Source organism: Mirounga angustirostris, unplaced genomic scaffold (genome assembly GCF_029215605.1).
Source record: "Mirounga angustirostris isolate CCGP_5_RB_7025 unplaced genomic scaffold, mMirAng1.0.hap1 SCAF_14, whole genome shotgun sequence".
In the NCBI taxonomy this organism is placed as follows: Eukaryota; Metazoa; Chordata; class Mammalia; order Carnivora; family Phocidae; genus Mirounga; species Mirounga angustirostris.
The window spans coordinates 16,627,852-16,653,648 of record NW_026991722.1 but is presented as its reverse complement, the minus strand read 5'-3'; the positions used below and the strand labels follow the sequence as shown (position 1 = coordinate 16,653,648).

General features: G+C 40.6%; 1 protein-coding gene and 1 pseudogene across 2 annotated transcripts in view; one reads left to right on the top strand and one right to left on the bottom strand.

The window, feature by feature from the left end:
* Positions 1 to 25,797, top strand: part of MALT1 (MALT1 paracaspase) — a 57,756-nt gene that overhangs the window by 20,057 nt on the left and 11,902 nt on the right. Inside the window, exons 4-10 of one of the 2 annotated variants that reach the window (XM_045886627.3) lie at positions 5,225 to 5,384; positions 7,205 to 7,383; positions 7,939 to 8,035; positions 8,549 to 8,581; positions 11,253 to 11,279; positions 13,840 to 13,872; positions 19,495 to 19,698. In XM_045886627.3, coding sequence (XP_045742583.1) covers positions 5,225 to 5,384; positions 7,205 to 7,383; positions 7,939 to 8,035; positions 8,549 to 8,581; positions 11,253 to 11,279; positions 13,840 to 13,872; positions 19,495 to 19,698 — 733 coding nt within the window. The remainder of the gene's footprint in view (positions 1 to 5,224; positions 5,385 to 7,204; positions 7,384 to 7,938; positions 8,036 to 8,548; positions 8,582 to 11,252; positions 11,280 to 13,839; positions 13,873 to 19,494; positions 19,699 to 25,797) is intronic. The other variant, XM_045886628.3, reaches the window with a different exon arrangement.
* On the bottom strand, positions 372 to 843 carry LOC123852556 (small ribosomal subunit protein uS17-like; annotated as a pseudogene).

The window sequence follows — 25,797 nt, the reverse complement described above, 5'->3', positions numbered from 1 at the left end:
CTCAGGTCGTGGTCTCAGGATCCTGGCATCGGGCTCCATGCTCAGCAGGGAGTCTGCTTCTCCTTCACCCTCTGTCCGTCCCCCTACTCATGTGCTCTCTTTATCCCTCTCGTTCACTCTCTCAAATAAATAAAATATTTTTTTTAAAATGGTAAGCAATAATAAAATCAATTTTCTAGACTCTAAAAATTGTAGAAATCAGTATTACTACTTAGAACAACATTAACAAATAGTAAATACCACCAGTATATTCTAACATACCAATCCAGAATTCCTTAACAACAAATTATGTTCCAACCAAAATCTCTCTCTCTCTTTTTTTTTTTTTTCAAAATAACTTTATTTTCTTGGGCTGTGTGTGCCCTCTAGTCTCAGAACTTCTGGAATGGTTTCTTGGGCCAGCAGCCTGTGTGACTTTGATCACACTGAAGCACACAGTCTTGCTCAAGGGTCAGCACTCACTCACTGTGACAGTATTGCCCATCCAGACGTCCCTGAAGCCAGGGGACAGGTGTACGGACATAGTCTTGTGGTGTTTCTCAAGGCAGTTGTACTTTCAGATGCGGTGGAGGAAGTCTCGGTGGATGACAGTCTTCTGCACCTTCATCTTGATCACTACACTAGACAGAATCTGCCCTCAGATAGAGACATTACCAGTAATGGGGCATTTCTTGTCGGTATAGGACCCTCAGTGACCTCCTTGGACATTTTGACATGCAGACCAAAGTTTTTATGGTATTGTAGGAGCTTCTCTTTACCGGTTTTTCCAAGCAGGTCCCTCTTCTTATTTTGAAAAATGGTTGGCTGCTTTGGGTAGGTGCACTCAGTATGAATGTCCACCATCTTCCCGACCACCTGAAAAAAGGAAACCAAAATCTTTAAATTTTTTTTTTTTTTTAAGATTTATTTATTCATTTGAGAGAGCAAGAATGAGAGAGAGTACATGAGGAGCGGGGAGGGTCAGAGGGAGAAGCAGGCTCCTCGCTGAGCAGGGAGCCCGATGCGGGACTCGATCCCGGGACTCCAGGATCATGACCTGAGCCGAAGGCAGTCGCTTAACCAACTGAGCCACCCAGGTGCCCGGAAACCAAAATCTTTAATTAAAAGATTTTTAAGGTGCCACGGAAGGCTAATGGAAGATTATTTTAAATGTTCCACGTAACTATTATATCAAAAGATTAGGCTATTGTGGTAGATTCTGAAGTAAAATTCAGGCTGGTGGAGTGGGGCATTATTCTTTTGGTGGAAATATTGTATCCCTGCACCACCCAATAAATAATTTAAAATTACATATTGGAATTCTTTTTTCTTAAAAGTTCTTTGAGCTAGGGGTGCCTGGGTGGCTCAGTTGGTTAAGCTTCTGCTTTCGGCTCAGGTAATGATCCCAGGAACCTGGGATCGAGCCTCGCATGGGGCTCCCTGCCCAGCTGAGAGTCTGCTTCTCCCTCTGCCTCTACAGCTCCCCTTGCTTGCACCCTCTTGTTTTCTCTCTCTCTCTCTGTCAAATAAATAAATAAAATATTTTTTTTTAAAGATTTTATTTATTTATTTGACAGATAGAGAGCACAAGTAGGCAGAGAGGCAGGCAGAGGGAGAGGGAGAAGCAGACTCCCCGCCGAGCAGGGAGCCCGATGCGGGGCTCGATCCTGGGACTCCAGGATCATGACCTGAACCGAAGGCAGCCGCTTAACCGACTGAGCCACCCAGGCGCCCCAATAAATAAAATATTTTTTTAAAAAAAAGTTCTTCGAGCTCCTGTGCCACTGAGTGTTCCCACTGGTCTGGCTGGCCCATGTTGAGTCTCGCTTTGGTTGGCTCCTCTCTTCTCCCACTCCACCTCCCCTAGCCCCCTTCCTTCCTAGATTATACCTTGAAACTCCATACTCTTTTCAACCTGTTAGTCAAATAACTAAGCTTTCATCCAAATTCAGTACTAAGTCTACATTTGCAAACCTGAAACTAAGTTAAAGAGCCATTCTAAGGTCATGATCTTTCCTTTAATGGGATCATCCTGTGCCTTAGAAGAAATGTGTGGTGTTACACAATTTTTTATTCCCATCCCTTACACACAGGTAAGGTAGAGCCGCTGAACTGTAGTAAAAAGGTTGCATGTAGGCTTTGGTGCTGGACAGGCCTGTGTTGGAACCCTGAGTGTCATTTTTTGTGATATGAATTCCTGTCATCCAGGGTTATAAGAATTTTTTTTTTTTAAGATTTTTTATTTATTTATTTGAGACAGAGAGAATGAGAGACAGAGAGCATGAGAGGGGGGAGGGTCAGAGGGAGAAGCAGACTCCCCGCCAAGCAGGGAGCCCGATGTGGGACTCGATCCCGGGACTCCAGGATCATGGCCTGAGCCGAAGGCAGTCGCTTAACCAACTGAGCCACCCAGGCGCCCCTTGGGTTATAAGAATTTAATAGACAATGTGTTTCATGTACATAGGCTTTCAGGAGATGGTAACTAAAGCTATTTTTCACATTTTCTCAATTGCAAAGTTGCTTTTATCTTAATAAATGTCTTTTGAAAAGGGAGAAATGACAGATAAAACTTGGTACATTAAGCATATCGTTTGTAAAATATGCCCTGATTTGAGAAAGGTAAAAATGTAGGAGGTGGGGAGTACTTCTTAGATTGGAAGAGTTGTAATAGATTTTGAAGCCTCACGAGCTCGAGTTTTGTCAGGCTACCTCTATGGCCATGAGGTTATTTTAAGAGATACTCATTGAACAAGAACTTGATGAGCTCTTGTTTTGTGCCAGGCCGTGATCTCAGGCCGTGATGATGAAGCACTGACACACAGGGTCGTGCTCTGGTGGGGAGAGACAGCAAACAAACAGAATTCTTTGAGTTAAGAACTACGAGGAGAATCAGCAGGGTGATCTAAAGTGAGATGCCACTAACCGTCTTAAGCCGAAGTAACATAATAGGATTTGTGTTTTTAAAACACAAAGCTGCCGCTTGAAGAGAAGCAAGAGAGAAGCAGGAAGACCATTTAGCTAATGCTTGTGCTAGGCTGGAAATAGTGGCAGGGCAGTGGAGAGGGAACAGAGTGCTCAGGTCAGGTTGTTTTAGAGGGAGAGTTGATCACACCTGATACGTTAGAGGTGGAGCATGAAGAAAAAGGAAGAGAGATCAAGGATGACCCCGGGATTTTTTATGGAAGCACCCAGGGACGTGTTATATACTGATGTATTGAAGATTGGGAAAGAAATGGATTTAAGGAGAAAAATCAAGGATTGGTTTTAGATGCATTAAGTTCAAAATGCCCATTAGACATCTACATGAATCAGCTAGGCAGTTTGGATATCTGGAGAGTCTTTGAAAGTTTATGTTACAGAAGACAAACCAGTAAAGAGACTAAGAAGAACCTGCAGGAGAGATGGGAGGAAACCCAGCAGAGGATGGTATGAAGCCTAAAAGGGAAGGCATTTCAAGAAAAAAGGGGTAGTTAACATTTTCAGTGCTGCTGAGAGGAGGGGGTGCGTGTCAAGGGAGGCTTGTTTGGGGTTTTTTACTTATTTAAGATACAAAGGACTAGAGTATGTTTTCGAGAGTGATACAGTAGAGGAGAAATAGATGGTAAAGCAGAGAGAAAATTGCAGGAGCAAGGTCAGAGCGGATGGAATTGACAGGAGAGGAAAAAGTTTTCCTCTGCCCTCTTATGTTCATTCTCTGGGTTCCTGTGAATTAACTGACAAAATACAGATTGACAAGAGAAGAAGTTTATTCGTATGGGAACTTACAAAGGAAATAGCTCCATGACTAGTTAAAGTTAAAGCCTTACATACCTAATTTAGGGAAAAGGGTGGAGGGACAAAGGCCTCTATGAGAGGAACAGATGGATTTCTTTAAGAAATACAAAGGGGTTTCTAGAAGAATAAACAGGAGATAAGAAAGTTTGGCCGTGTTTATTCATGTGGGTGAAAATGGTCTTCCCATCTTCATCATTGGCCATAAAACTCTCCTGGAGAGGATTTGTAGTAGGTTTATTCTTGGTCTCCTTCCTGGATAAAGCCACCCTGAAGAAGGAATTTATGGTAGCCTCATTTCCCAGAAGTGTCTACTTTTAGTCAGATAGGGGCGTCTCTGAGAAAGCTGCTTTCTGCACCTGTTGATCCCAAATGTCTGCAGCTTGAGCTAGTCTACATACCAAGTCTGAGGTTCTGAGTGGATCCCCACAGATCCTAAGCCCAAGTAGCCTTTGCCAGGAAGACGCATTTTCCATTTTAACACAGAGAAGAGAGCAGTTATAAAGAGATACATAGATAGCTTTGGTGGCAGGAAGAGGAGAGTTTCTATCTGAAGTCGGTAGCTGAGAGAAGCAGGGTTGATTGTAGGAGGTTTGAAGAGACACAAAATATGCATTAATAGTCTAGTAGAAAAGCAGACTTAGTACATTAACATGGTGCCAAGTGCAGCCTGCCATCCTAGTTGTCAAATCCTCAGCAGAATGCTCTTGTTCTGGTGCAGGTTCTGAAGGGGCAAGAGTGGAATTCAGTTGGTTGGGGTTTGGAGAGGGATACTTTTGAAAGGGAACTAATGTAATATAACAGGGCACTCGACTAAGCCCCTTGACCATGTGGCAGAAGTGCACTTACAGATTGATGAGAGCAGCAAAGGTGAAAGAAACCTTAATGTGGTGACCAGAGCCCTGGGGGAGAGCTTGGCAAACCCTTGGGTGGCCATTTCTTCCCATCACTGACATGCTTTCCATAGCCCTTCCCTGCCCAGACCCTGAAAGAAGAGTGGTGGTTCAGGAGTCTGTCCTTTTACAGAATTTTGCAGATGAGAAAATGGGGTCTCAAGGTGAAATAACTTGCTTAGGTACTCACAGCTAATTTGGCCAGAACTGAAATGAATAGTCGGGCCTAACCTTCCGTGTTATTTATAAGTTTGCCATTGCAGATTCTTTAAATACTAATGATTTGAACAATTTTAAATGACAGAACAGATACTTTTCTGTTAGTTTCCGGAAGATCTTTGGACGAGATCTTAACTCTCTAGTTAATGGATTTGTAAAAGAGTGTGGATTTCTAAGACTTTAGTCTTAAATTATTCAAAATGTTGTTTGTTTTTTTTAAGTAAAAAATATTTTAGAACTTGGGGGAGAAATATGCTTTTCAAAGCTCCAAAGAAATCAACACATTTTTTTGCATGGCACATTTTTATAAGGCATGTTTTGATGAGTCATTCATTTACATTCTCTTACTGATTCTTTCACAGATCCCAAACGGAAATGCATCAGAACTTATTTTTAACACAGTGCACGTAAAAGATGCAGGCTTTTATGTCTGTCGAGTTAATAATAATTTCACCTTTGAATTCAGCCAGTGGTCACAGCTGGATGTTTGTGATGTCACTGAAGTAACAGAAAGCTTTCAGGGTAAGTGATAAATTAAGTTGAATATTGGGATGGGAATTGCCTTATTTTATTTTGAATGTTTACTTGAATTTCACAATATCACAAACAGGACCGGAAGTTCATGTACGTTCTTATCACCAGTTGGTCAGACCTTATCCCGTGTGCTTTGGTCCCTTCTCCACAGACATGTGCACATGCAGATAGATGCCTTAGGCCGACCCTGCCACTGGCCTCTGCAAACGTCCCTCCTATTTCTTTCTACACTGTGTGTCTTTCTCCCAAACTGTTGCATTACACTGACAAAATCATGTTGCGGAATAAAAACTTCTAGAGTTGCCTTTGGCGTGAAAGGGCAGGTAGCGTATCATTCCCCACAATAAAGCATTTCATCAGACTGTTTTTCTCCTCTCTGTCATTCAGCTTCTTAGGACAGTAACTAGTACTGATTTAAAAAATCAACCTATTCTAAAGAGTAGCCATCAGATGTTATTTTCTGTATTCATAGTCACAGTCAAGAACTATATTGTCATTTTGCCAGACAGAAAGAATAGGTGGGAAACAGACTTGTTGTTACCTGTCTCCATTCTTCTTTCTCAATTTAGCTTTTCCTACACCTAAATAAATAATCTCTAAAAATAGTCATTATTAAGCAAGGGAATTATGTCTTTCTAGGATATTTCTGTGCGTGTAATGAACTTTAATATGTTTATAAATTAAATCCTATTCATTCAGCAAAGACTCATCACCTGCAATGTGTGAGACACTGAGTTTCATGATGGAGACTTGGTATTGGGTAACAATGACAAGTCCTCCTTCCTCGAGGACCTTAGAGCAACACATGAGGGTTCAATAAGTAACATTTTCTGGGGGCGTCTGGGTGGCTCAGTTAAGCACTGAACTCTTGATTTTGGCTCAAGTCATGATCTCAGGGTCGTGAGATTGAACCCTGTGTTGGGCTCCGTACTGAGCGTGCAGTCTGCTTAAGATTCTCTCTCTCCTCCTCCTCCCCCACCCCCTATGGGTGCACACGTGCACATGCTCTCTCTCTCTCTAAAATAAATAAATCTTTAGGGGCGCCTGGGTGGCTCAGTCGTTAAGCGTCTGCCTTTGGCTCAGGTCATGATCCCAGGGTCCTGGGATCGAGCCCCGCATCAGGCTCCCTGCTCAACGGGAAGCCTGCTTTTCCCTCTCCCACCCCAGCCCACCCCACGCTTGTGTTCCCTGTCTCGCTGTCTCTCTCTGTCAAATAATAAAATCTTAAAAAAATAAATAAATAAATCTTAAAAAAAAAAATAGTAATAATGCTTTCTGGTTTCTGCCTTAGGAAGAAATGCTAGCAATCATCCATCCATATTTATTCCATGCTAAAACTCCGTCTTTTAATAAGTTAAACCGCAGAATGTAGAACTTTCTGTGTTGAATGTGAGTATCACTCAAGATGTTAATAAGTTATCTGCCCCCACCAAAAAGAATCTGTGGCCAAACATGTGTGGAAACCACTTGAACTATTTTGCCCTTCTAAATAAACAGAGCATATAACACTTAAAGCTCTGAGGAGTCCTGCAGTAAAAAAATCTGTTTAACTCTGTTTAACCCAGAATTTTCTAAACATACTTGTCTACAGCATCCTTTTATCCACAGAACATCTCTTAGTATTTCTAGAATTGTCACAGTTTTATGAAACGGTTTTAGGAGGTACTGTTAAGGATTATAAAAAATAACTTGAAAACACCTTTTTATGTTGTTGGTTTTTTTTTTTTTTTTAGTTAAAGGAGGGAAATTTTTTCTTACTGACCTAGGGATTTTATTTATGTTCAGTGGTATTTTTCTTTGAATTTAAGGAAGTGTGGATGGCATCTCTGAACCCAAGTTGCAAATCTGCGTTGAACCAAGGTCCCAAAAGCTGATGCTTGGTAACACATTGGTCTTACAGTGTGTTGCTGTTGGAAGCCCTATTCCTCACTACCAGTGGTTCAGAAATGAATCACCATTAATACATGAGACCAAGAAGCTATACATGGTAAGAAGTTGGTTATTTGGGTATTTTTTTGTGTAGATACATAAAATAAGTAGTATAATTGAAAATTAAGACCAACATTAAAATTCATATTCGTTGAGGTGTTTTAATGTTTTCCTTATTTTCATTTCAAGTCCCTTGTTATTCAGTATTAACTCATTCTTATATTTACAGAAATGCTGGAACATAACACTAGCCCACATCTAAGGGCTTATACTAAAATGTCAGATAGGGGCGCCTGGCTGGCTCAGTCGGTGGTGTGGGCAGGTCTTCATTGTGGGGTTGTGAGTTTGATCCCCACATTGAGTGTAGAGATTACTTAAAATAAAATCTTTAAAATGTCAAATAGTACTATACCTAACTCACCATTATTGGAATCATTGTATCATTTGCCTGCTAATACTTAATCTAATAATAAATGGAAATAATCTAAGAATGTCTAAAGTCCTCTTAAATGTTACAGGTTTTTTTTCCTAATTCAAAATAAGTTTCTCTCCAAGCCAATTAAAATTAAATTGAAAGGAAATGTGTGTGTGTGTGTTCTGATATTGATAACAGGTACCTTATGTGGATCTGGAACATCAGGGAACCTACTGGTGTCATGTATATAATGACCGAGACAGTCAAGATAGCAAGAAGGTAGAAATCATCATAGGTAAGTAATCTTAGTGTTCTGGTAAGTAGAGTAGAAATGATATAAAATGAAATATTAAAGCAATGGAAATTCTGCTTTTTACCTCATTCTATTTAATGTCGTGTTAAGTATCCAGAGTTATATTATTTATATAGAAAGTCGAGAGAATACATACTAAATTCACAATCATAAACATTTGTGGCGAAAAAAAAGTACTCTTTAAAACTTTAGTTATAAAAAAACTTTAAGTGGGAAAAGATTTTTAATAAAACACTTTTAAAAACCAGGCATCACAGACATAGAAAGGAAAGAATGATCATTAATCAGCAGTCCCCATTATAAAGTTTGTAATCTGGGAGTTTGCTCTGCTGAAGCTTAATGCATTTATAGTTAAGTTGTCAACAGTAGGAGGGTTGATGCATATGTTGGTTTGCCAACATATTTCTATGATACTTATTTCTCTGTTTACCTGATGGCTGCCCTTCCTAAGATCATGAATTACAGTATGTTCACATTTGTTTTCTCTGGAACAAGGAAGAACAGATGAGGCAGTGGAGTGCACTGAAGGTAGTGTAATACCCTGCATGCTGGTTCCTCTGGGGGTTGGTGGAGTGCTCTAGCCTGCTGAGTGCAGTGATGGAAAAAATACTAGCTGTAAGAGAGAAATTTCACTGAGCCTCAGGATTTGTAAATTGCCAGGGACATTGTTAAACTGACACACTATTAAGGTAACTAGTTTTCCATTGATTTTCTGTTGCATATAAGAAGAGCATTTCTGTACATCTTACCAATAGGAAACATTTACAACTAATTCTTAATGTTAATTTTTATCTTTACAAAATTCGTTAAAAAGATGGACGGCTATACTACCATGGATAATTGTTTAAATGACTTTAGCCGTCCTTTTAGCCATGATTATTTGCTGTTCAAATGTAAATGTGGCTTTTGTGAGCGTTTCAGGACAGGCGATTTCTTGTTCAACACATTTTATCAAATGCCTAATATTTCTGTTTCAGTAGAAAATTAGTAAGATCCATTTTTTGAAGCTCTAAGTCTGTAGATTAATCTACCGTGTCATCTTTACCATAATATATAAAGAGAACTGGAAAATCTATTTCAACATAAGCTTTTAAATTTAATTATGCAAAGCATTGTACATAAGTTCTAATGAGTAAATTTTAATACTTGTTACCTTCCCTTAGTACATCACATTGTTTTACAGAATTTGGTTTGTAAATAGCAAAGTATTTTTTCAATTTCTGCTTCTTTAAACTATTAGATAATCTTGGGCTCTACTTGGATAAAGTAAAAAACAAAAAAAGTTAAATCTCTTGTTTCCTGGGTTTTCCTGTCTTTTGTATCTCTATGGTATCACGCTGAAATGCTGTAATTACTGTTTTGTCCTAATGCATACTTTTGAACAGGAATTCTCTAGCGTAAGGGGAATTCCAATCCTGTTGTCTATAGAGGCCTTACACGAGGGAAGCTAAGTGAAGAAATCCTAACAAACTCCTCTTCCTTCTCTTACGTCTTTTTTGCCTAATTGCATGATTTTTAAACTTTCCAAAGTTGAATATCTCTAAGAACAGATATAAACTAGCCCTGCTGTTCGGCTTCAGGGTGATGCATGGAAATTACTTGCTGTGCTGTGTCTTTACCTGTATGATTATCTCTGTAGTCTTTACAGTAGCAAGCACACTGTCAAATTCTAATTTTCACATAAGCCTTTCAGCACACTTAGAGATGAAGATCCAAGCATGAAAACTACTTCAGAAATTTCAAATGGGAGAATTAGATCCAACTTTTCTTTCTAAAAAAGTGTAAATGTTGAGATGTTTCATAATTGGTGGATTGACACATACCATTAACAGTATCCTACATCAGATCTTTTTTTTTTAACCTGCCTAACATGATGTTACTTATCTCACTTTATGTGTTTTGTTAAAGATATTTGGTCAGGACAAAAGGTGGGGATTGAGTAAGTGAAGCTCAGGGGATTTTTTTAGGGCAGTGAAACTATTCTGTATGATCATTGTAATGGTGAATACATGTGTGCAAGTTTTTAAAATCATTTAGTAGGAGGTCAGGGGAGGGGGAATCCCGGGATGGAAGGCAGAATGTGACCAGAGAATCTAAATGCGTTACAAATGTATGCAGCAACTTCAGTGAAGAGGGGAAGGAAGAACAAGGTGCTGACCTAAGTAACTAGAAATGAATGAAGTCTATAAGACAAGAGGTAAAAGAAATTGTATGGAGCCCTGTACTCTAGTTGATGATGCTCTTCCGTTGACTTTACATCACAGATAAGAATAAGTTCCTCTGTGACATCTTATCAACAGCATAACATTCGTAATTTACTGTTAATGTTAATTTGCATCTTCATAAGATTTGTAAAGGAAAAATAGATGGCTATAATGTCATGGGTATTTGCTTAGATGATTTTATCTCTCCCTTAGCTGGAGAGTATGGGTTAATAATTCTGAAACCACTGTACCTCCAAAAACACATTCCACCAGTCTAAGCGTAAGGAAAACATCAACTAATCCAAAGTAAGAGACATTCCACAAAGTCCCTACCAGTAACCTTCACAACTGTCAAGGCCATCAGAAACAGGGACAGCCTCAGAAACGGTCACAACAAAGAGCCCAAGGAGACCTCAGAAAATATAATGTGGTGTCCTGCATGGGGTCCCGGGGGAGAAAAGAACATTAATGGTTCATTAGTTGTGACAAATACACCTTACTAAACATAAGATGTTAAAACAGGCTGGGTATGGGTGTATGCAGGAACTCTTCTTTACTGTCTTCACTTTAGTTCTGTAAATCTCAAACTATTCTAAAATTAAAAGTTTATTAAAAATGAAGAAATCATTTGAGATTGTTTCTTAGTTTCCCAAAGTTTACCATTGAGACCACAGACCTATCCCTTGACTGTTTCTGTCCCAAAAGGCCAGAATGTCTAAAACTTTGAACAAATGATGAATGAGTCTGTTCAGCTTTTTGTCATTTAATGAAAGTAGCAATAGCTCAAAGTTCTACACAATATCAACAGTAGCATTCTTTCATGCTTGGTAGTTGCATGGCTTCTCCCTGAAGGCATTTGAAAAGTTCTAAACTAATGAAATATTATAACATGATTTAATAGCTTGAAACCTGCTTTTCTGATTAGTCTTACTACTTGTACTAAGTTGGCAGTTTGATTATTTAAAACTAATTTATTTTCTCTTATTTCATTTTAGATGAATTAAATAATCTTGGACATCCTGGTGAGTAATATAAAACATTAGCTTGAATACAATAACTAGATATTCTTCTGTTGTAGTACTAGTAAATTTTTTCATTATTAAAATAATATAATTTAGGGTTGAAATTAGTACTTATATGAAGCATAATTTCATGCAAGTGAAAATATTAAAAATATTCTAGATTATAGGGCTGCAGAATAAGTATACTGTAGCAACAGAAAATATCAATGTATGTTTTTATCATTGTGTATAACTCTGTCATAAAAAGGCAGTTAATGGAGTGTCTTTTTTTTTTTTTAAAGATTTTATTTATTTACTTGACACAGAGAGAGAAAGAGAGAGAGAGCACAAGCAGGGGGAGTGGCAGGTAGAGGAAGAGGGAGAAGCAGGCTCCCCGCCGAGCAAGGAGCCTGATGTGGGGCTCGATCCCAGGACCCTGGGATCATGACCTGAGCGGAAGGCAGTTGATTAACCAGCTGAGCCACCCAGGTGCCCCTGGAGTGTCTTTATTTGAAGTAAAAGTGTGTGATTGAGGATCATTGGTGTTATACAGAGAAATAGGTGGTCGTGGACCATTAAGAGATGGACAGCAGGGATGCCTGGGTGGCTCAGTTAGTTTAAGCATCTGCCTTTGGCACAGGTCATGATCCTGGGGTCCTGGGATCAAGCCCCGAGGTGGGCTTCCTGCTTAGCAGGGAGTCTGTTTCTCTCTCTCCCTCTCCCCTCCACTCATGCTATTGCTATCTCCCTCTCTCTCTCAAATAAATAAATAAAATCTTTAAAAAAAAAAAAAAAGAGGGGCGCCTGGGTGGCTCAGTCGTTAAGCATCTGCCTTCGGCTCAGGTCATGATCCCAGAGTCCTGGGATCAAGCCCCGCATCGGGCTCTCTTCTCCACGGGAAGCCTGCTTCTCCCTCTCCCCCTCCGCCTGCTTGTGTTGCCTCTCTCGCTGTGTCTCTCTCTGTCAAATGAATAAATAAAATCTTTAAAAAAATAATAATAAGAGAGAGAGACTGACGGCAGAAGTATTCATCACTCTCACCAATTTTAATCAGATTTCTGATTAAAGCTGAAAGGAAAGCCTCAACTATGGTGAAAAGCATAGTAATACTGAAGACCACGTAAAGATAGGGGACATCAGCATGGGCCTGAGATCCTGAAAGGCAGTGATGGAGCCTGTGAAAATATCTGAAACTAAAACCTTACAGGAGTAGTTTAAGAAGTCAGTTACATCATTTAATATTTACAGTGATCCCTCGTCTTCTCACATGTTATTTCTCATTATTTTAGCACCGTAACTAGTCTGCTTAGTTTCGTGCCCACATTTTACTAATAAACCTCTATTATCGCTAGTGATGATCGGGCTGTGCCCATTACACAGATGCAAATGAGCCAAACCGGAAGGCCTCTGTTACGGGTATGCCGTCCTCCTGAGGGGCCTCCCAGGGACATGTGCTTCAGACATCCAGACCCATGCAGTGACGGAGCTAGTTGTTTCTCTCGGTCTCATTAGAATCCTCTTTTCCTAAGTTGGTCTCTCATTTCTTGCTGTTCAGCGAACACTGTGAAAAGTTATTTCAGGAAAACTTTTGCGAGAAACCACCACTAAGCTTCTAAGATTTTCCTGGCCCGCTCTTTCATTATATCCTTATTCCTCAAGAATCAAGAGATGCCCCCAACACTGAGTTTTTGAAAAAGAAAATTTTTAATGAACTTTTAACAGATTCCTATAGTTACATATATTATTAAGAATGCAAACAGAGTTACCCTGTCTATAATAGTAGACACATTATTGACTCAACTCCCATCTTTCCCTGCATCTTTTCCTGCATGGTCGTATTTATTTTCATTTTATGTATGTAGATGGCAAAGAGCATGGACTATGGAGTGAGACTTAGAAGCTCAATTACTTTGAGCAAATGACTCAATCTCCCTGTGCCTCAGATTCCTTATCTATATTATGGAGGAAGTATATACCTCATAGACAAGATGAGGCTTATCTAAATCCATTATATTTAAAACACCTAGAACAGTACCAGGCAAGTCTTCAGTAACTGCTGACCATTCCTGCTACTGCTTAGTACACCACCCACCATTTCCAGACTAATTTCTCCCTAGCATATTAAAGATTACTACCCCCAGCTATGGTCATTAATTACCAAAACAGTCCCCTGTCCTGATTCTACTCTGTCCATCCAGGTATATTTATCAAGAATATTAGGGGCTCCTGGGTGGCTCAGTCGTTAAGCGTCTGCCTTCGGCTCAGGTCATGCTCTCAGAGTCCTGGGATCGAGCCCCATGTCGGGCTCCCTGCTCGGTGGGAAGCCAGCTTCTCCCTCTCCCACTCCTCCTGCTTGTGTTCCCTCTTCGCTGTGTCTCTCTTTGTCAAATAAATAAATAAAATCTTTAAAAAAAAAATAATCTGAAAATATTAAAATTATTAGTTAGCTGTTAGAAACCACATTCTGTCTTTTGATGCTGCTGATGTTATTGTTCATTGTTTCCATATATCTTTAACCCTGCAGATGTTTGTATCATGGACAATAACACCTTATCTTTTTTATATTTTTATCTTTTTGTAGACAATAAAGAGCAAACAGCTGATCAGCCTTTGGGTGAGTAGAGCTTTAAAATGCTTGGTCCAGGGGTGCCTGGGTGGCTTGGTCGGTTAAGTGTCTGACTCTTGGTTTTAGCTCAGGTCTCAGTCTCAGGGTGGTGAGTTCAAGCCCCACATTGGGCTCCATGCCTGCTTAATAAATAAGTAAATAAAATGCTTGGTCAAAATAGGGGCACATGGGTGGCTCAGTCAGTTGGGCGTCCAACTCTTGGTTTCAGCTCACATTGTGATCTCGCAGAATCTGCGTGAGATTCTCTCTCTTCTTCTCCTTCTGCCCCTCCCCACCCCACTCGCAAGCTTTCTCTCTCTCTCTAAAATGAATAAATAAAATCTTTTTTTAAATAAGTAAATAAAATGCTGGGTCAAAATGCAGTTTTATAATGCTTTTATGGTGGTCATGAGGGGGATTCAAGATATTTTAATTTGACATTATAAATATTTAAATGACACTGAGACCAAATGTTTTATTTTGGATATTTGTAAAAGAAATTGTAGAACAGGGATCTTAAAAAGATTATGAATTCAGTTTCTGGGACCTAGTCAACTTCTGTGGAGCAATTTCTTTGTTTTGGCAGCATGCAAACAAACAACTAGGTAAACAAGAAACTCGCACATGTTACATAGAAGTGATTAATCCTGTGTCTTAGTGAGGTTAGAGATCGGGGAAGCAGGAGAGGTTGCAATAGCAGCTTTATATTTTAAAGAATGAATAGAGGGGCGCCTGGCTGGCTCAGTCAGTGGAGTGTGCAACTCTTGATCTCAGGGTTATGAGTTCAAGCCCCGCCTTGGGTGTAGAGATTACTTAAAAATTAAAAAAAAAAAAAAAGGATGACTAGAAGGACCTTTCAGACAGAGGAAGCATGAAATTGCAAGCACACGGTTGTAGAGAATGAGCTGGTATACTGTATTTTGGGAACTGCAAGTAACACACAGTCCTCTAGAGCACAAAGAGAAGGTGGGAGAGAAGTCGGAAGACGCCAGCCCTTGAGGAGCCCCGTTTCTCATGCAAGCCATTGGAAGGAAACTTGTTGATAGAGGGCTGTGGTTTGTCTCTCTGAAAGGCCAGCCTGGTATGGGTGGAGAAGGTAAACTGGAGGGAGACAATGTTTTGGTTAGGAGAAAAATTAAGAGACTGTTGCAATAGTCTAGATAAGAAATCATGGGAATCTAAACAAGGATGGTACCAGTGGGAATGCAGAAGACAGAGCAGACTCAGAAGACCTTTAGGCGATGGAATCAGTAAGCTGTTCTCATGACCTTGCTATAGGGCATAAAAAGTAGAGAGGAATCACCATGTCTGCTTGGATTCCTGGTTGTCCCACTAGGTGGGCAGCAATAATAGTCCACTGAGTTAGAGAATACAGAATGGAAGGCAAGATCCAGAGGGTAGATGACTATCCATTTGAGACGTAACCTGTATGAGGTATTTGATCACATCTAGGTGAAGATATACAGCAGGCATTTGTGTATATGGATCTGGAGCTCGGAGGGGCGGGGAGTGGGAGCAGGATTAGAGGTAGAGTTAGGAGCATCATCAGCATAGAGATGGAAATTCAGACCAAGCAGTAGCATACATGAGATTACCACAGACCACAGAGAAAAGGGCACAAACTGGGTAACCTTTGTGGGGGGTGGGGATGGGGAGGGGAGTCCGTATAGTATTTTTTAACAGAATCAGTTGTCATTAATCAGGCATTATATCAAAATTTAGATTTCTAGGTTCTTTTGAAAAGTGGTAGCTTTTGAGGGGTAGCTTAGCTGTGCTAAATAGTGGCCGCCCCCTTAGAAGGGTCTTGTACTCCTCCGTCTTCCCGTTGTACAACCTTGGGCCTACTTCACTCTCTCCCCCTCCCCGTCCTCCCCTCCTTCCCCACATGGTCTTGCTGTGTAGCTAAATTTTTTCTTTACATGGTGTCTGGGTCTCAAAAGTGGGAGTCGTCTGGACCTCCTAAGTTTAGACCCAGAACTGGCAAGTGTCACGCCAAATTATGTTGTTCAGAGAGAATCACAGGGCAGCCCAGATTCGGGGCCGGAGCTGGCTTGCGGGTCTATACCCTGAGGGCAAGGATAGCGTGGTTCCTTGGAGGTGACCACACCTTCTACCACATCTGGAGAGGTAGGCTTTGACTTGACTTTATAGGACATAGAGATTAAAAGATTTTGTGCAGACCAACAGGGACTGTATAGTCAGTCAAATTTGGTGCTAATACTCAATTTTTGATAGCCAAGTGTTTTTATACTTAACAAATACCTAAATAGCACTTAATCTGTATCAGGTTCTTTTCCAGGTACTTACAAATATTACTTATTTTAGAGGAGGTAAGATGAATAACACACTATTCAAGTAATTACACATGGAATTAATACAGTAACATTGTACCCGTTTTTGAAGAATACATTGCATTAAGCTTTGGAAGATGCCTAGGATCATGTAGTTAAAATAGCTTTCTGAAGTGGTTTTATTATTCTGTTGCTTAATCAACTGGCAATTTTGTTTCCTTTTTCCAATAAATGGTTTGTGTTCAAGAAGTTGTGGGTGGCTCTTACAGTAAATGTTTTTCTTCAGAAGATTTCTTCCCTCTATTTTATCACTTGCAAGCCATCATGAATTGCTTATGTAGTTGCTATTTTGAAATTGTCTTTGATTCTTTGCCCTTATCTCCCCAACTTTGCATTTTACCGCTTCTTTCTCTGTCATATCTCTAAAGTCTGGCTTTTCCTTTTCCTTTCTACAACCAATTCCTAGCATGGGTCTTTGTCATCTCTTACGTTGACCACTGCAGTCTGCTTCTCTATTCCAAATGCACCCCAGTTCGCCTGTCACTCAGGAATTGTATCACAAGTAGATTGAGCAAGGTAAGATTTACTTACCCATCATCTTTATTACCATTACACTCGAGAAAGTGCTCTAAGACATTTTAGGAATTGGCTGTTAAAAACTGTAATTGGGGAAAATTCTTTTAAGGTGCCATGGTCAACTATTGATACATATATTTTGAGCCACATAGTTCTTAAATTGTTGAACCCTGGCCTTCTGTAAACTGTACCGAGTGTTCTTTCTAAATAGATGACTAAATCCATGAATAAAGAGTTGACATTAGCAAAAAACATGCTTAGTTTGAAAACTGGTCTTTCCCCCCAGACGCCAGTGAATTTTTTTTTCGGTTATATTTCTTATAATTGTTTTTTGCCAGTAAAACTTAGTCTAGGACGTATATTAGAATTAAATTAGTAGGGGCGCCTGGGTGGCTCAGTCGTTAAGCATCTGCCTTCGACTCAGGTCATGGTCCCAGGGTCCTGGGATCGAGCCTCGCATTGGTCTCCCTGCTCAGCAGGGGGCCTGCTTCTCCCTCTCCCACTCCCCCTACTTGTGTTCCCTCTCTCGCTGTTTCTCTATCTCTGTCAAATAAATAAAATCTTTAAAAAATAATTATTATTATTATAATATTCCATCAAAAAAATGATTTACAAACGCTTCACTACCTGCATAACTTTGGGGCCCATGATTTGGGCTGTAGTGTGTAAGCCACACACACATTCTCTTACTTCCCCCACTTAGAGGTAGACTGCACTGAGTCTGTCACTGTATCGACGGGTCTAAATTCTTTTTTTTTTTTTAAGATTTTTTTTTTTTTTTTTTTTTGAGAGAGAGAGAGAGAGTGCAAGAGGGGGTAGGGTTAGAGGGAGAAGCAGACTCCCCGCCGAGCAGGGAGCCCAATATGGGACTCGATCCTGGGACTTCGGGATCATGACCTGAGCTGAAGGCAGTCGCTTAACCAACTGAGCCACCCAGGCGCCCTCGACGGGTCTAAATTCTGATGGGGTTGATGGACTCACAAAAAATGCACTGAGAATTTTCTTTCTGTGGATTAGCCAGCTAACAGTCTTGCCATACAGTGGGTACTTTGATGTAAGAGCACAGATCTAGTTTATTTAAGAAGAAATTAAAACAAACAAAAGCAATGTTAAGTTTTATACTGCCTCCTATTGAGTTCTATCCTGAGTGTCCTCAACTTTTTCAATGATTTTTAGAACTAAAGGCAGTTCAGTAGCAACTTTATGTCTGAATCTTTGTGTTTTAAATAGTCTTGATAATTGACCTTTTCTTTTGAATAAAAAATTATCATTTATGTAGGCCTTGAAGTGACTTTTACTGAATTAGAAATGTTTAAGTATGATTTCATTTTTTTCTAAAATACATGTACTTATAACAATAGGCAACTTGCAGGAAGCCTCTAAGACTGTGAATGTTAGAATAAAGATGTCATGACAAAAAGATTGAGGCTTTTCACAAAGTGGGGTTTTCTTTCACTCTGAGAGAGCCCCGTTCTAGAGTTGGCACTGGTTTTTCTCCAGACCTGGCTTAACACTGGTCCTAAATGTTCTGTGGAAAGAAAAGACATTTTACCAAAGATTTTTCATCAGTTTAATGATTTGAAACATCTGAAATTCTACCCCATATTGTAGACATCAAGTCAGCAATGGGATTATTTATGCCTGTTTCAATTTCAGGAGAGTAGTAGTTATCATTTATAAAGAAACTACTGAGCAGCATTTAGTGACAGAGGATGGTCACCTAGTCCTGGCCTGTGTCAGTTGACGGCTCCCAATCCTGCCCCGTGCGGCTCCTCAGCCAGTTGGCTGGGCTCTGCCAGGTGCCCTGGTTACACCTTGTCCGCTGCTTCCGGCACCTCTGGCACGGTTTGGGCCTGAACCTGCGCTGCACGTCCCCACTGCCGGTCCTCACAGGTTCCTCCCTTCAGGGCACGGTCTCCGATCTCTGTCCACTGACCGCACCCCAGACCAGCCTTCTACAGCCACTTCAGGACAAGCTCTACACGTGGTAAAGCTAGCTGGTACTTTCTAAGGCATAGGTGTGGGTCTGTTTGCCCCTTAAAAACAGAAATTCCTCATACGAGAGTACATCTTTGAGCAAAGTCTCTGCACTAAGGTCAGAAAATAAACTGTTAAGATATTCATACAAAAGGTCTTCACGTATCCCTAAGGTCTCCCAAACAGGGTTTTTTTTGTTTTGTTTTGTTTTTTTAAGGAAGCCGAAAGGAGACAGTACATCATCTGAAAAAATACAGATAGAGTTCTTGTTAAGTCCCTGCTTTTCTCCCTCTTTGGTTTTCCCCATACTTGCTCTGACGAAAATTTGTCCTGTTCCTCTTTTTGGTATTTCTTTTGTTTTTAGCCTCTTTCCACTGTCAGCAAAACAGAACCTAATTTGATGGGAACCCAATTTACTAACATTGCTTGTTTAAATTTGCTCTAAAAGTCTAGTTGAATATTCTTTACTAATTTCTTTACTAACTGAAAAAAAGTATTAATTTAATATGTGTTACCATTACGCTTCATATGCTGCTCATAAATATCCTTTGCCTGGTTCTCAAAAGCATCAATAAGTTTCGTTTCATCAGTTATCAACCCGTGTTCCTCAGGAGAGTATACCGTATAAAGTGGCCTACTACATAAAGTAATAGTTCTAAAATGAAGTTAAATAATGAGATCTTATTTGTAAAGTATATGTCTTATTATAAGTATACCACTTCCATAGGTTTTATTTTAATCTTTATATCCTCCTCTAAATCCCCCCTCTTTTTTTTTTTTTTAACAGCAAAGGACAAGGTTGCTCTTTTGATAGGAAATATGAATTACTGGGAGCACCCCAAGCTTAAAGCTCCTTTGGTGGATGTGTATGAATTGACCAACTTGTTAAGACAACTAGATTTCAAAGTTGTTTCACTGTTGGATCTTACTGAATATGAGATGCGAAATGCTGTGGATGAATTTTTACTACTTTTAGACAAAGGAGTATATGGTAAGATATTTATAATCTTTGTTTTTATAATTATCCACTCTTCATTGTACAAGTTAGGTTAAGAGATAAAAATCAGAGAAAGGTGTGGTAAGTACGTCCAACTGAAGAGTTTTCTTCTTTTTGTAAAAATGATGGATTTGATCTTCATTCTGTAGTTCCATGGGAATTACTAATTAGCTCAACGTCTTTACTTTCATGTCTGTTGTTTTATCAAAACAATATTGTTATTCCTATCTTAGGTGATTTTTTTATTGGTAAGATTCAAGTACAGTGAAGCTCAGTGACCAGACAGCACATTGTATAGTCATATGTGTACAGTCCTGCTGGGTGTGTGCATGTGTGCGCGTGTGTGTGCGCGTGTGTAGTACAAAGGGAACCAAGTGTACATTCTGTATGTTTTATTCCTTTTTCTGACTATTGCCTGGTATTTTCTAGTCCTTTAATGGGAACTGGAATTTAGCAAGGATATGTTGGTGAATGAAGCACATGAAAACAATTTGTAAATGAAAGCTCTACACAAACATAGTTAAAGGTGGACCTCCACAAAAATTCTAATGGTAAATTTGTAATCGTTTTACTCATTCTCTCATTTAAATGTTAAGAACACCACGTTTATGGTAAAGATTTTTTAAAGAGCCAGAATATGCCTTCAGTAGTAATTTCTTCGGTAAGTTACTTGTACTGGGTAGAAGCACACACGGAAGGCCAGCGGCGGGATTATCTGAGCTGTATCTCCCGGGGTGCACGCACAGTGGTACCCTGTGCTCACAGCCGACCACCAGCACAGAGGCATCTTCAGGCCTGTCATTAGGCATGCCGGTGATAAATAGAAAGTATCGGTTTAGTTTCTGTATCTTTCAAATTATTTTACTTCAATAATTTCTAATAATTTCCCCGAGCAGGGAGCGCGATGTGGGGCTCGATCCCAGGACCCCGGGATCATGACCTGAGCTAAAGGCAGACGCTTAACGACTGAGCCACCCAGGCGCCCCTGATTATGCTCATTTCTTACTGACATTATCACCTTAGCTTTAAGCCCTTTGTCTAGCTTTTTTTTTTTAAGTTTTTATTTATTTATTTGTCAGAGAGAGAGCACGAGCAGGGGGAGTGACAAGCAGAGGGAGAAGCGGCCTCCCCCACTGAGCAAGGAGCCCAATGCGGGACTTGATCCCAGGATCCCGGGATCATGACCTGAGCCGAAGGCAGATGCCCAACCAACTGAGCCACCCAGGCGTCCCTTGTCTAGCTTTTTAAATCAAAACTTTTAATTGCCCCTGCAAAGTCGAGAATCAGAAATATTAAAAAGCTGTGGCAAGAACAGCTCAGCTGAGGCTCCCCCAAGCCTGCTTCTCCCTCTCCCTCTGCTGCTCCCCCTGCTTGTGCTCTCTCTCTGTCAACTAAAAAAATCTTAAAAAAAAAACAAACTCAGCTGATGCTGAAACTTTGCCCCAATATAAAAACATCATCTTGGAGTACAGAATACAAAAGCATATTAAAGCAAAATGGCAGCTGAAGGAAGCTAGAAGCCTTTTAAATCCTACTGATTCGTGTCTTAACAGGGGGACTGCATTATATTTTGAAGTATTGTGAATACCCCAAACATCAGGCACATCTGCATTAAATGCATAAAAGTGTGGTAGAGGCCTGAGGGTGAGGGCTGTCCTCCTGCACCTTGCCTTTACCTCCAGTTGGCAGCCCCAGGTCCCGGCTAGTATCCTGCGGGGGGGCGGAGGGGAGGCCGAGGCAGAGCCGTCGGAATTCCAGCGTGAACAACTTTAGATGTGAAAAGCACAGACACTCAAGTTTATGCCCTTTTATATCCTGTTGCCCGTGGGTTTGTAGAAGAAGCAAAAACTGCAACAGAACAGAAAATAGGTAATTTACTTCTAAAACATATAAAACACTCGAAGAGCAGGAATAACTGATTTCTACTACATGTCCTTACAGACAAATGAAGATAAAGATCTCCAGTTATCATATGTATAGAGAGTAACTGTTTGGCTCGGTATCTCCCCCACCCTGTGCCTTTCTATACTCATCTCCTGTGGCAGCTTCGCTGTGCTTTTGTGGAGAAGGATATTGAAGGAGTCTGGTCAGAATATGGCGTAAAACTTATTTACTCTAGAGGAGTCGTTCGGCTCAGCAGAGCTGAGTGGTGAAGCAGGAGGCCTCAAGTAAGCTCATTCATGTCCATCACTCTGGCCTTTCTGCTGACCAGTGTATAACTAGAACCAAGTTAGTTAAGTTTCATAAGCCCAAAAGGATTTATGAAGTGGGTAGACTACCATAAAATGAGGTGATTGCAGAATAAATAAGACAAAATGATCCCTGCGCCTGGCCCACTAAAAGTATTGTGGCTATTGTTGTTGTAATTTCCTGAATTCCATTTTTCCTTCATCTTTAGATGGGAGATTTGAACCAGGTAGCATTCCACTTAAGGCCTCAATTAGAGAAACCCAGCTTTCATATGTCATTAATATATTAAGGTTCAGCCCAAGAGTTCATTTGAAAAAAAAAAGGAGTTTTTAAAACATTAGTGTAGTGAAGCCATGAAAAACCAGTACGCTGACGTTTTGTATTTTCTAGAGCAAAGGTCCCTAGAAAAGCAGCAGTAGATTATTAAGAGACAGTGCTGTGGGAACACGGTGGTTGACCTGGCCAGCATCCAAATTCTGGCTCTGTCACCATTATATCCATAGCCCAGGTAAAGGAGTGTGTAAGTATTGAAGGAGATACAGAAAATAAAGAACATGACTTATACTGTCAAAATTATAAGTCCCTTAATATAATGAGAAAAAAAAAATGCTTTTTTGGAGTCCAAATACCTAGCACCTCTATGATTTTAAGCAAATCATTTGATCTTTTTAATTTCCTCAAGAATAAAATAAGGTTATAGGGGCGCCTGGGTGGCTCAGTCGTTAAGCGTCTGCCTTCGGCTGGGGTCATGGTCCCAGGGTCCTGGGATCGAGCCCCGCATCAGGCTCCCCCCTCCTCGGGAAGCCTGCTTCTCCCTCTCCCACTCCCCCTGCTTGTGTTTCCTCTCTCGCTGTGTCTCTCTCTGTGTCAAATAAATAAATAAAGTCTTTAAAAAAAAAAAAAAAGAATAAAATAAGGTTATAAATCATTTAAAGGTTGCTTATATGGATTAAAATCAGTTCATGTATATGAAGGTGCTTTCAAAACCATGAAAAAGCTATACCACTGTGTAAGATTAATGTCTATTGTGATTTTTATCCAAGAAATTAAACCTACAAAGAACTGCAGGGTGTCCCCGAGTGGTGCTGCAGGGCTTCAGAGCGGGGCGAGCCTGAGGTGTGTCAGAAAGCTAGAAACTGGACGATAACCTGCCGAGCGTTCTGAGCCTGAGAAGACCCTTGAGGACTTGTCACAATCTGGGTGGATGGGAAGGAGTCACCAGAGCAGGGTCATGAAGGTTAGAAATAAGCAGAGCTTGCTTTCAGAAGCGGTGAACAGACCAGTGGGGAAGACCATCCCATCTTGTACGCAGGTCCCCCGCTACGGGAATGCAGAGCACTCCTGCGACACCTTCCATAAGCCCAAGTGGCCTACGGTGAAGAAGCACTTACCATGCATTTGTATGGAAAATTTTGGGAGCGTTCCCAGACCCAAACAGGCTTCTCTAATACCTAAGGACACATCTTGCTAACAGATGCACGACACAAATGGAGACAAAGCCCAGAGGCTCACAGACACCGTTCACAGCTGGGGCTGCTGCTGGGGTGCCCAGGGTGCTTCCCGGGGAAGGAGCCTGAGGTGCCGCTCGCGCTGCCCCTACGGGGCTTGTGCTCGCTGGAGACACACACTCAGTGCTGTTTTTGCTTTTGCCTTTTTTCATCAAAGCAAAAATCCTCTTCGGGTTTCTTTTGATTAGCAAAAGCAGGTACTAATGTAGGTCTTCCGTAAAAGCCAAGTGGTCTGACGCAGACTTAAAAAGCAAGGGGTACCTGTACTTGACAAAGAAGTACGCGTTTTACTCTTCTGAAGTGTACAATTCAGCAGCTTTTAGTGTATTCACAGAGTTGTGCATCAGTCCCCTGATTCCAGGACATTTCATCACCCCAGAAAGAAGCCCCATGTCCATGAGCAGTCACTCTTCATTCCTCCTTATCCCAAAGCCCTGGCAACAACACATCCACTTTCTAGCTTTATGGATTCGCCTTTTCGAGACATTTCATAGAATGGAATCATTCCACACGTGTCCTTTTGTGTCTGGCTTTTTTCACTTAGCATACTGTTTTCAAGGTTCATTCGTGTTGTTGCATTATTTTTATGGCTGGATAATCATCTGCTGTATGGGCCTACCACATTTCCACTCATCAGATGGACATTTAGGTTGCTTAAACTGTGTGGATGTTATAAATAACACTGCTGTGAACATTCATGTACACATTCTTGTGTGGACACACATTTTCAGTTCTCTTGGGTGTATGTACCTTGGATTGGATTGCGTTTGCTGTTGCTGGGTCACATGATAATTCTGAGTTTAACTTTTTGAGGAGCTGCCTCAACTCTGCAAAGCGCGTGCACTTTGTTGTATATTGTATCGTCCCACCAGAAGTATTATATATTCCCACCAGAAGTAAATGAGGTTTCCACTTTCTCTACATCTTGCCAACACTTGTTACTGCCTGTGTTTTTAATATAGCCGCCCTAGTTAAGTGCAAAGTGGTGTCTCATCGTTTTGTTTTGCTTTTCATGTACTTATTTGCATTTGTATATCCTCTTTGGAGAAATGTTTATTCAGGTCCTTTGCCCATTTTTTATGTGGGTATTTGTCTTTTTATGGTCAAATTGAAGAGTCCTTTATGTATTCTAGACACGGGTTATCCTTTTAGATACATGCTTTGCAAATATTTTCCCTCATTCTTCGGGTTTTCTTTTCACTTACTTGATCTTCATTGCTTAGTGTATTAAATCTACTCCCTGTGTCATGATTTTCAAAACGCTCCCTATCAGTGCACACTCACTTCCATTTACAATGATAATTGGATTCCTTGCCAGGCTGGTCTCCTTTCTATGAGCTGCCATTCTCGGTCCTCACCTTGTTTGTTTCTGCTCTGCCTGCCTCTCATGAACCTCACTCTTTCTCTGCCTTTCTAGATTGCACCCAGGCTCTCAAGGCCACCCACTGCTGCTTCACCTCACACTGATTCCTCTCTGCACCCTATTCCTATTGGACAAGGTTTCCTTAATCACATAATTTATGGTATTTCATTATGTGCTGACTTTCTTTGTTCTTTAACTAACAACATGAGCAGGACTGAATGAGTTGCAAGCTCCCTGGGGCAGGAACTTTGTCTTCCTTTTCTTTTTCATTTCTTTCAATGCCTACATGATTTCATTCAGGGCACAGATGAGATAGAATAAACCCACACTTAATAAATGGATGTGCCCATTTTGTCATTTTTTACCTGAAATGTTACACATGAAAGAACCATGTTTCTCATTTTAGTAGGAGTTCAAGTAGACCGGGGTCCCGCCCTCTAGGACCAAATGAAGCACATTGTTTTAGTGTTCAAAGCCCCATTCTTTGCTAGGAATAGGGACTATGGATACAAAGGATTAGCTTTTCTGTTGTTCCCTGTCTAAACGCCTTTTTACTGTTAACGTTAGAATACCATAGAAAGAGGTCGTCATATCCAGAATTCTGAGAAAGCAATGTCAGTGGGCCCTAGAGATTGCATGCCCAGAGGAATATGTCTTCACAAGTATTTCTTTTTTTTTTTTTTTAAAGATTTTATTTATTTATTTGATAGAGACAGCGAGAGGGAGAACACAAGCAGGGGGAGTGGGAGAGGGAGAAGCAGGCTTCCCGCTGAGCAGAGAGCCCGATGCGGGGCTCGATCCCAGGACCCTGGGATCATGACCTGAGCCGAAGGCAGACGCTTAACCGACTGAGCCACCCAGGCGCCCCTTCACAAGTATTTCTATCAAATATTTTAATAAGCCCATACTGATATTCTGGGGGAGTTTTTGTACAGCCAAAACAAACTTCAAGAAAATCTTCAGAGTTGTTTGGTGCAGTTTTTATAGGATCATTTCTCAGTAAAGAAATAATGACTCATCTATGGAATACTA